Below are 12,508 nucleotides of genomic sequence, written 5' to 3'. Positions count from 1 at the left end.
CAGAGACCACACATTCTGAATCGATGAAGCTGAATTTGCTTCACTATTCGGCCTACCCACTGAAGGATTCTCTGACTTTCCAACCATAGAGGACCTAGCGGGATTTGAACTCGCCCAATACCTATCGGCCACCCCTTTTCCGGTAGAACACTATGGGCCAAAAACCCAGCTTGCTAGTCACGGTCAACTACTTCTCGAAATCGTGACTCGTTCGATCCTGTGTCAATCGCCAAATCAACGGTATTCTAGAAATACCTACAACATTATGACCCACATAATTGGCGAATCGGCCATCAACTGGTCAACGGTCATATTCGAAAACCTCAAGAATATGGTGCTGACCAAGAGAGGTCTCGGTTATGCACCGCATATCAGTAAGCTGATTCTTGGGTACCGGCCAGAGTTTGGACCAGGGACACCGGCCTCTTCCTCGAACATCCTCGACAAGGATTTGGCAACAGACCGAATTTCTAGAATGTCTTTTCCATAGGCTGTACCTTCCTTTAATTATGTATGCCTATTTCAATACCGACTTATTTATCGGTCTTTTTTCTGTAACGCTTCTTGAATACAATTTCATTTCAGTTTAAATGACCGAGTTTTCTTAACATTTGAAATATCTACGTAACTAATTAACACTATCAAAACAAACGCTTTCCTATCCGGTTTCAAAGGTAAATCGCTCAAAAGATTGCAAAATTTTACGTAACCGGTTAACTTTAGAAACCGCACCATCAATCGGTTTCAAAAAGAAAAGTGCGTCATCAATGGCATAAGCAAAGGCTTTGGAGGGAAATTTCCCGCCCAAAACTACCGCCCCCCACTTGGTTTACCGCCCATGGTTTGGCGCCCATTATCTCCCGCCCATGGTTTGCCGCTTCTTTCAATTTGGAGGGAAAACTCCCGCCCAATATTAATGGGACGGTTGGGCTTCCAAACCGCATCTATAAAAGGGACTCTCGGTCATTTTATTTCATTCTCACGCGAATTTGCTTTCTCTCTCTAAGCTTTCTAACTCTCTGAAGCGGTCATCTCTCACACTCTCTCAAACTCTCTAAAATGGGGCGTGATTCGGCTTTGTTTAAGCACCTATCTCAGGTGGATTTCGAGGAAATCCGAATGAAAAGTACGTCTGAGGCAAATGAGGTTATTGACCGGGTAGTCAAAACCGGTCTGAAATATTTCCTTGGCGGTCCTCATGTTATCTACAAAGATGCGGTCGAAGAATTTTTCAAGACCGCAACCATCTCCAATGACAAAATCACCACAACTGTATGCGGTACTGAAATAGAGCTCACCGAGGCATCGGTGGCAGAGAGCCTGCGCCTTCCAACAACCGACCAGGATGCAACGGCAGACATAGAGCCCAAAACCTTTGAGGCGGCTTGCCAGATTCTATCGGCAACTAAAGAGCCGATCAAAGTTTCTGGCAGCAAATCAACGTTGAAGCCGGAGTATATCCCAATCTGTGACATCTTCGCAAGGGCGATTCTGGCAAGGGTAGGAAACTATAGCAACCTAACAAGGGACAAAATCAGGATGCTGATCGGCCTGATAGAGGGAAGAAAGGTCAACTGGGCAAAAGCGGTGTTCAACAACTTAATGGATATGGTGAAACCGGATTCAAACCGGTCGTGGGGATACGACGTTTCTCTCGGTAAGATCTTCCTCCACCACAATCTTAACATCGGTCCCGGCGTCACTGTCGCAGATAGATGCCTCATCAGATCGAAACAATTCTTGGAAAGGAAGCAGCCGGCCCCCGGTTCCAAAAGTGGCCGAAAGAAGAAAGCCGACAAGAAAGCGGCCCCAACCAAAACAAAGGCCGAAAGCAAAGGAAAAGAGAAAGTCACTTTCTCGGAATCACTACAGCAGACGGAGGATGAGGAGTCGGCTTCCCTCTCTGAAAGAACCGATACAGAGAAGACAGAGGACGAAAGATCGGTCAATGAGGACAAGCATTCGGCCCAGAGCCCGGACAATACCGGTCCTGATACCAATCCTGAGACCACCGAGGGTGGTGAAGAGGACGGTGAGGAAGGTGATAAAGAAGCCGATGATGAAGGCGGCGACAAAGATAAGGAGGAGGCCGAAGAAGCAGAGGCCGATAGGGTAACTCTAAAACTCCTAAAAATCGCCAAAGAGCGGGCCGAGTCGATTTAGGAGTTATACCTGGAATGGCACGAGCACCGGTTCGGCACACCGTATAAGGAAATCTTACCGGGCCACACAGACTTGGAGTGCATCCACAGATTGGAGGAAGTGGAGGACTTGATCATGAATCTTACAAACTCCAACACACTTCAAGAGGTATTACACCGAACCTGCCTCTTAAAACCAAAGGTCCAACTACGGAAGCTAACAACACGTATACGGAAAATTACGGAGGAGTTCAAAGCGATGGGACCGGAAGACACTTTAACACCGCGGGTGTTAGAAAGGCTTGAAAAAGCCAAAGGGGAACTCATTCAAAAAATCGAACGGCTAGAAGCAATATGCAGCCAAATGAAAATACCGGTCTATACTGCTCCCCGGATCGAAACGACTCCGGATCACTGTCCAACACCTCCAAAGGAGAATGCGGCATCAAAAGAATCCGATGAAAAAACGGATCCTAAACTCACCGGGCAATCCCCTCCTTCACAACCGGAAGTCTCCGCATCAGACTTCACAAAGGAATGGGTTGAGGGCCGTCTCCAAAGGATTGAAGAATCAACAGCAGAACGGATTGATAATCGCATTCAAGAGTTTGAAGACTCCGCGGTTCAGCCATTCAAGGACAGAGTCCAAAGAATCGTTGGCTCGGCACTCAAGTTCGCCGACACCACAATGTATCTCTTGAATTCCAATCGGGACCGACTCTCAGAAATCGACGAAGATCTACAGGAAGAGGCGGCTCTACGCAGTAAATATGTTAAGCGAACCGCAATTCTGGAGGATTCGACCTCCGAGTTAAAGAAAGACTTCGACCGGCTTGAAAGAGAGACCGATCAACGATTGACAACGATGGCTGATGACCTGGTCGGCACAACACTCGAACGGGTCTCCGAACTCGAGAAGAAAAATGTGGGTCTCGAGGCCGAACTTAAGGCGCTTTCCGAACAAGTTGCCGAACTGCTAAGGGTAAAGATGAACGCGGACGCCACGGCTGTAGCGGTTGATGCTCAAGCGGCTAAGAGGGTCCAGGATGCGCTGGATGCCGAAGCAAGTAAGGAGAAGGAGGCACCGCGATCATCTCAACTTACCGAAGAGGAAGAGGAAGTCGGGCGGATTAAAAGGGCAGAGGCCTTGTTCCCGGGACTTACAAAGAAAGCATCCGCTCAGGCTGCGAAGGATGACGCGCGGTTGGAAAGGGAAAAACGGAGGCTGGAAGGCTTCGCAGAAGAAAACAAGAAGAAAAAGGCGGCCGCCTCCGCTTCAGCGCCGAAAAAGCGAAAGAGGGAAGCCCCAAAGAAAGTTCAAATAGCCGACCTGCTCAATGAGGTCACTGAAACGGTCATCACGAGTACATCGCAGCAGGCTGATCAAGTCGAAGAGGAAGTTGAAGAATAACTGCAGTCCCGGTCTACAAGACGACGATCTTCCGAACCGACCAATCGACAGCAACCGGAAAAGAAAAGCGGAGCATCTACGACTTCTCGGACTCGGAATAGGGACTCTCTTTCCTTTATTTGCCTTAGTGTTTCTATATATATTATGTCATTTTCGGTTATCTATCATATATATAAAGCTATTTTTGAAACCGGCCTTCTTTTGCGTTTCTTCTTAGTTTTGATAATTTTAAATAAAATAATCAAAAAGGGAGAAATTGATAAGATAAAAGATAAGACTTTTCCAAAATTTTTCTCAAAATTTTTCGAAAAATTCTCCTAAGTCAGTTTCAAAAATCCGGACAAATAAAACAACCGGCCTACGGTTGCAAACTTACATGATTTTGATAATTTTAAATAAAATAATCAAAAAGGGAGAAATTGTTAGATAAAATCAGACCGATTCAAATAAACCTAACTTAAATAAACTTTCCATGCAGGAACAAGGAACCGGACCGGATAAACAAAAGGGCCGAATAAGAAAACTAGCCAGTCAAACTACTAAACCGACCAAGAATACTCGGAACGTGACCGCACAAAGAAAGGATCGGCCAAAGCAAAACCGGAAACATCAAACAGCCGATCAGCCACAAGGCAGAGGAATAACCGGAAGAAGTCCGGTTACATCACTCATACCAAAAGCCATTCGGTTAAGACAAATGGCCGACCAGTACAAGAAGACAATTCGGGTATCTGTTGAGAATGATACCAAAGGAACAAACTGAACACTTCCATATCCATGCAAGTCTGAGGAAAGACTGTAGGCTGCAGAAGACAGTACTACCGGATCTTTCCACTTCGGGATAAGTCAGAAAGAAGATCTTCCAAGTACAGACAACTGTCCAACAGACAGTGCCTACATTGAGTAAAAGACAAACCTAGCAGGTCTATCTTACATACCGGAAGAACAGACCGCCAGGTCTGAGACAGAATGCCAGGTCTGAGGTTGACCATCAGGTCTGAGGAAACGACCGCAGGTCTGAATCTCTGAAACACTGAATCACTGCACCTATGCTCAGCCAATCAGATTCAAGGTAGTGAAATATGACCGTTGGCATATTTCACCTATAAAAGGGGCAGTTGAAGAAGAGTAAACGTGGGACACAGCGCGACACAGTGAGACAAGTGAGAAACTCTAAGAGCATTTACTCTACAAGTGATAAGATTGTGTTATTCTAAGAAAGTCTAAGTGCTAAAGTTAAAGTGTGTTTTACAATTTCGGTGTAAATTGTAAGAGTGTTATCGAGCAGGAAATAAGTCTCGATCGGATTGTACTTGTATTCCTTAGTGAATATCCTTCTCGCGGTTTCGAGAGGAAGGGGTGACGTAGGGGTTTTATCTCCGAACATCCATAAAATCTGTCTTGTTATTTACTTTCTGCCGGCTCCATTGTCTAACCGATTAACTCAGCTACACCGCTCTAAACCGACTCTATACTATCCATAACGAATTTCCAGATTACCGAAACCGACCCACCATTTTCAAACCTCCATCATCCGAAACCGGCCTTGTCCATCATACAAGTGTGCTGCTTCAACCTAAAAGCAAACCTCTTCCGCGCTTGAACCTGGTTCAAGGGTTTGTGACAGGTTGTGTAGTATTGAAACCCCGGTGTTAATCTCTAACCGGATTAACCACCACCCTTCGAGTGAGAACCGCTAACCGGTCCAACCCCCGGTCCTCCAGCGGCTACCTAGATCCTAACAGTTTCCATAAAAATTGATATCTCTCCAAACTTGTTCAATATTATTTTTGAACTCTAGAAAAATATCTCGCATTAAACTCCATCCAAATGTGATAAACAATATTGGCAAAGAAACACTTAAAGGCATTTGAAGAGAACTCTTTACCCTTTGCCTTGATGAGAGCAACATCTTTAATTTTAATCCATTCTCTTGGAAAACTAAGAAGACCCATGGATGTGGAAAACTTATCCCAAAGCAAAGAAGGAAATGGGCAGCCCCAAGAATATGATTTATGGTCTCCTCATTTCTCACATATTAAAGATAATTTGAATCCAGAATATTCATGTACTTCTTGATTCAATCTCGCGTATTAAGTCTTCCACAAAACCACAAGATGAATTAGTGTCTAGGAATGATTTTTGAAGACCACACCAAATGAGACCATGGTATTGACTCATGCCATAATAAAGTTCTTCACTTTATCAATCAGTGGTCTGCAATGAGAGGTTTGAAGTTGCTTCGACGAGAGTGCAATACCAAGGAAATAGACATGTAAGGTATCCTCAAGGTGTCGAAAATTCTTGACTTTGTTTCCTCCTCCACACTTCCATAGATAGTCAAACTTTTATTCTAATTAATACTAAGACTTGTAACACTTGAAAAGATTGTTAATGCTTCATTAATAGATTTGATGGATTTAACATCAGCATGTGCCACAATAAATAGGTCATTCACAAAACAAATATGAGTAATATTTCCTCCCTGCAATGAGGATGGTGTGTAAATCGTCGATTCTTTAAAAGTATTTTGATGATGCATTCAAAGATCTCCATGATGAGGACAAACATGTAGGAAGAGAGATGATCACTTTGTCTTATCCCGTTTTCTCCCTTGAAAACCCCATAATGAATGGCATTAACGCTAACAATAAAATGAGGATTCGAAATACACTACAAAATCCACTCAATAAATATACAAGAAAATCTAAAAACAACTAAAACTCATGAATAACATTCCATCTAATGGAATCAAAGGCTTTTTGAATATTTACCTTGAAAGTCACACGAGGTGAAATTGACTTCTTACCGTAACCTTTTAACAATCACTCCATAAGAAAGATATTATGGTAAATAGATCTACTAATGATGAAAGTCGACTACCCAAGACAAATTAATTTTGAAATAATAGTTTTAAAATGTTTAGAAATTATTTTGGAAATGATTTTATAAATAACGTCATAGCAAGAAATGGGTCGATAATCCTAAATCCTTTTGGGTGTGAAGTTCTTCGGTATATGGTTTAGAAAAATAGCATTCCATTGTTTGAGCATCTTTCGGTTCCAGAAGAACTCCATGACTTCTTCACTAACACTTTGTCCAACAATACCTCAGTTTTCCTTGAAAAAAGTAACATTGAAACCCTCTTAACGGCTTTTATCACCCTTCATACAAAACAATGTTCATTTGATATCATCAGTAGTAACAATCTCACTGATCTTTCGGTTGTCCTCCTATGTCACCTTCCTAATGACAATCTGATTTGAACTCCTTTCTCATACCAATAAAGTCCCGATAATAAGTGATAGCTTCTTGATGAACTTGATTTTGTCCTTGAACCACACTGCCATCATCCCGATTAAGGCGAACACAATTCTAAAAATTCTTAGTTGAGCACTTCCGATAGAAGAAATTTTTCTTGGAGATTTTGAAAATTTTAGTTCATACAAAAGTGGGTTCTTAGAGACTTTTTAAGAATGAATAAATAATTTTTTTTATATTTAAAACTTAAATTTAATAAAATAAAGTGACAATATTTTGATATTTTAGATGATGAATTAAGCTAGGAATTGTTAAGAATTTACGTAATTTATGATTGTGTAGATACAAATTATTTACTCACGTTGGGTGAGATTTCAATTGCTTTGAACGACTTGTTCTAATAAATGGATATTGTGGTGGGAAGATTCTCTATTTATGTTCAACTTATAAAATGGGGAGACACATTTTTGTTGGGTAATATCAGCGATCGGATCATTGTTGGATGACCAAAAATCATTTTTTTTGAGAAGTGTGTTAGATTCTTTGGGAGTATAGGTGGTGAATCATTTTTCTCGTGATATCTTACGTTTGTCAAAAACATATATTATTTTAAGGTTAGTCATTGTTGTACTGCGGAAATTGTCCCGCATGATTTTATATGAGAGAAGTTGTGAGACTCTAAGTTTCATTTTAATGTCTCGTTTTTTTAATAAAATGACAAGTACGGATAATAGATACATGAAGAAATGGTGTATTATGACGAATTAATGCATAATTTGTTACGAAAAGGTAGAGACGTAACATCACTTTTTTTTCATTGTAAATGAATGACAACGATATGAAGTTCACTTTGTAAAATGATAGGTATTTATTAAGTAATGTCGAAACTAATCGTGAGTTGCTATGAGACCCGTTCACAATTATTTTGAGCCAATGAGTCCTTCCCGATCATGTTATGGTGGACCATTTGGCTGAAATGAACCTTATTTCATACCTTAATCACGTTCAATCAATATTTTTACTCGACAACGATTTTATTATACGATTGAGAAAGTCTCGTTGATAAAATAAGTTAAGACAACTCGGGAATACATTAATCTTCTTGAGGACCTCATCACTCATTAAAAAACACCATTTTTTCAATTTTTTTATGATGGTTAAAATTTTATTTTCGTTATTGTTTTCTCTCCCGTTATTCATCGTTTTGTTTTTGGTGATATTGTAGGATTCGTTTTGTACTGTTTTTGTCGTTAAACATCAACAAAAAGAGTTGGATGAACTTTTAAAAGAATATAAATATTAAATAAGTGATTTAATTATTAGAATAATAATAAATTAATATTTAAAAAACAACATAGAAAACAGTCTAAAACCCAATCCTTATTATGTGAAATGATAATATTTAGATTAAGAAATTTATGAATGAACCCAAAAAAAAATATTGGATAACACAGAAATTTTTAGGACCACAAACTTTCCTTATCTTTTTTTCATTTATTTATTTATTTATGGAGATTTCTTTTGGATCTTCTGCTTTTGTTTGTTTGTCTTCTTTTGTATAGTATATTGAGATTTCTGGAGATGTGATTTCTGGTAGAGACGGGAAATTAAAGCTCCTGTCTAACTCTAATGGCATGTCTCTCAAAGTTTAAGAGCTTGTTTGATTGTTTGATTTTGTCTCTCTTCAATCATTTTTTGATTTTTCTTTTTGTCAAATGTAAAAAAAAATGATTTAATTAAAATTATCATATTTTATAACAATAATAACAAATGATAAGATACTAATGAACAAATATAGAAAATGTAATGATAAGATAATAATAAAAGTAGTTTGATGTTAATTTTCTTTTATTAATTTTTATTTTTAGATTAAATCATTCATTATTCCACTCGTCATCTACCATAGTAATCTATTTCAACTTTGAAATCTGAACATATTTTTATTTTAAGAATAGATCATAACTCAAATATATATATTTTTTTTATCAAATATATATTTCTTAAACTAATAAAAAATCCCAAATAACCATATCAAACAAGCTCTTAATTTATCACAACAAAAAAGGATAAAAATATTTATAAATAGGCTAATGTTAAAAGGAAAAAGCTGTTCCAGTAGGTCTGTGATCTTCATCAACAAACAAAGTCGACCCCATTAGGATTTTTCTTTCTTTAAAATTAAAAAAGCTTATATATTATATTATTATATAAGTATTTTTTATATTTATAATTTTTAATATTGATACATAATGTTATTAAGGAGAAGATCATACACAATCATACAGTAATAAATACATATGTACAATTTATAGCAATTTTGAAGTTAAACTATTTCTTAATGTATTTTGGAGTTATACTATAAGTTATGAAGATCATACACGATCATACAGTAATAAATACATATGTACAATTTATAGCAATTTTGAAGTTAAACTATTTCTTAATGTATTTTGGAGTTATACTATAAGTTATGGACTACATTAACTTATAAAAAATAAATAACATAAAGGGTAGTTTGAAAACACTGTTGAGTCTGAAATTAGATTTGGGTCTGATTCATAATAAAAATAAAATTCTTAACGTTGTAAGCACTAAAAATTTACTCACTCAATTTATAAAATCAAAATAATTAACCCCAATGTCAAAACCTAATTAAAACAATTAATTAAATTAATTATTATGATAATTAAAACCTAATTAATTAAGAAAAATGACAAAATAAAATAAATAAAATTATTTGAGATAAATGTTGTACTCATTTTATCTCAAAATAATTTTAGAAAAAAAATTAAGGAATTAAAATAAATAATTTAGGATGAAATGAGGTACCCATTTCATCCCAAAAATTATTTATTTAAATCAAAAATATATATAAAAAAAAACAAATTGGCAAAATATCTGTCATATATATTTTTAATATTTTGTGTATATTAAAAGATAAAAATTAAAGCCAAAAGGGTGAAAGAAAAATTTATTTCAAAATAAACCCTTAAGGTTTAAAAATAATAAATAAAAACGCAATCGGGTGTAGCCGAAACCTTAGAAAAAAGCTACAGCCGAAACTGCGTCCAACGGATAGGCATTGGATTTTCATCGAACGCCCCAGACGCATCCGCGTAGCCCACTATAGCCGAAGGAATGTGTGCTCGTGTAGCAGTGAATCAACTAACGCATGTTAGCTGAAACACTAACAGAACGCGCGAATCACGACGGAAGGATGACAGAACGCTCCACGTCCGTGTTTACAATTAAAACAACATCGTTTTGAACCCCAGTTGTCTTCTTTCTCGCGATCGCTGGAGGATAAGAACGAGTCACATCTTTGATTTCTCAAAGATGGAACTTTGCCTATAGTCAACCATCTCGGCTGATTCAAAGGCTGAAATGATCACCATACTTCGGTGATCATTTCTCCTACATCTATAGCATTGATTATGCCTATTTCGGCAAGTTGGATGAAGAACAACCAAAAATATCATTAATGGATTTTGTCTAATTCGATTCATTTGAAGCCCTCAACAATTCCAAAGCCAAGAGATTCAATCTCCAACTTCAAATCAAAGAAAATCAGAAATCCGCTACTAAAGCTTCAAGCTTTCAAAATTTTCGAAATCTTTGCATGATGCCTTATAACTTGAATCCATACATTCCAAAAGTCTCCCTAAGTTCTAAGGAGTGGTCTTCAATCTTTGGTATGCTTCCAATCACCCTTTAATTCATACTTCTAGTTTGAATTTAAATTTTTTATATTTCAAGTTTCACAAGTTTGTATATTGTCTGGTTGTTGGATTTTAGGATTGAAAATTGATCATAGGATCATTTTCAAGCTTTCTGTTTAGGTTAGAATCAATCAATCAACCTTAAACAGAAAAACCCAAATTTGAATTTTAAAAATCCAAAAACCGGGTTTATTATTTTTGGGTTAATCCTCAAGAACAACAGGTTAAAAAGCTTTCCAACATTTTCTAATAATGTTAGGCGACTATTTGAATCATGTTTGACATATCCCGATCATGTTTGATCAAAATCAAAATTTTCAAAATAATTGAAAATTTTGAGTTCTTGAATTGGTCCAAACGAACAACCAATGTTCTTGTTTTTATACCAATTAAGTATATGAAGTATAAAAAAGTTATTGACAAACTCCTTACACTTCAAAACAACTTTAAAACCAACAACATGATTTTTGGCTACAAACTGTTTTGAACGAATTGATCATCACCTAGGTCGATTGATACCTTGGAATGATATTCTAAATGTTCCTAGGAGCTTTGTGAATCTAACCAGACCCGTGGATCGAAGAATATAAGTCTTCATCAAAATTTTAAAACCTGTAATTTTGATGTTCTTGAGGACCGAGAGGTCCGATCGAGAAATTTAACCTAGGTACAAGAGGTCCGACCGATGTTCTTCAGTTAGGACCGAGATGTCCGACCGAGGATTTTTACATCCGATCGAGAAGTCAAAACTATGACCGAGGAGTCTCGCACCCAACTAAGAACTCATGAACCCATGACTGATGACTTTCTCTAGAGACCGAGAATTCAGACCTAGGACCGAGTAGTGTCGCACCTAATTAAGAACTCCCAAACCTAAGACCGATGACTTACACCTAATACCAAGAAGTTCGATCGAGAATTCTGGCACCCGACCGAGAATTCTAGCCCATGACCGAGAGTCCTTAGCACCCAAACCAAGACTTTTCAGCCATGACTGAGAAGTCAAACCTAGGACCAAGGAGTTTCGTACCCAATCAAGAACTCCCGAACCCATGACTGATGAGTTCCACTTAGAACTGAAAGGTCCGACCGATAATTTTGGCACTCAAACGAGAATTCTAGCTAAAGACCGAGAGTCCTTAACACACAGACCGATGTTTTTCAGCCGGGAACGAGAAGTCTGACCGAGGATTATGAGCCCTGACCGAGAGGCTCCTAACCTAGGACCGAAGGCTATTAGCCATCGGCCGATAAAATGAATCCACCTAGGACACCGGTCCTAAGGCCAGTTTGGTTCTCATTTTCAAACTCCAAAATTATTTTGATAATTTTGGAATCTCAAACCATTTTCTAAAAATCCCAAAAATTTATAAAATGATTTCAAAATATTTTTGAGATATTTCCACAAAAAATATTTTGACAAAGGCTCATTTATGATTTATTTTTAAACCCTAATACCTTTTAAACTAATATTCTTTAGGTATATATATTTTCCTCCCTGAGTTGTCATTAGCAACCTGTATCAGTATTTAAATAATTCTTGTTAAAATTCTTTAAATAACTCTAAAACCTACGCATGCTTAAGACCGGAAGAATAATCGATTAAAATAAAACGTTATACAATTGATTTTCGAAAATCAAATTTATAAGTAGAGACAATTATCAAAAGGATACAGAGGATGAAGCGCGAAAACCCTTTCCTGAGTATCGCCAAACTACGAATTAAAATGAAACTCTAACTACTACGTTTGTACACGTATGTCATTTTTATTGATTTTCAAAAATTAATTAATGACTATATTTCAAAAAGATAATCTTTTAAATTAATTATTTTTAATTAATTTAAACAACGAATTTGTTGGGAAAAACGACTTAGCGTCATTTCATTAAAAATTCCCAAAAACGGGAAAAAACCCACGAGTTTAAGAGGTCATTCTAGACAGGCCTAGAATGATTTTGAAGTCGTAACATTCTGA

General features: G+C 37.4%; 1 protein-coding gene across 1 annotated transcript; it reads left to right on the top strand.

Moving 5' to 3' along the window:
• Positions 1 to 1,059: 1,059 nt before the first annotated feature.
• Positions 1,060 to 2,163, top strand: LOC124932182 (prostatic spermine-binding protein-like). The gene is made up of 2 exons (XM_047472801.1): positions 1,060 to 1,146; positions 1,876 to 2,163. The coding sequence occupies exons 1-2, from the start codon at positions 1,060 to 1,062 to the stop codon at positions 2,161 to 2,163; spliced, it is 375 nt and encodes a 124-aa protein (XP_047328757.1).
• The last annotated feature ends 10,345 nt before the right edge of the window (positions 2,164 to 12,508 follow it).

Source organism: Impatiens glandulifera, chromosome 1 (genome assembly GCF_907164915.1).
Source record: "Impatiens glandulifera chromosome 1, dImpGla2.1, whole genome shotgun sequence".
Classification (NCBI taxonomy): Eukaryota; Viridiplantae; Streptophyta; class Magnoliopsida; order Ericales; family Balsaminaceae; genus Impatiens; species Impatiens glandulifera.
This window is presented reverse-complemented; position numbering and strand designations above follow the sequence as displayed.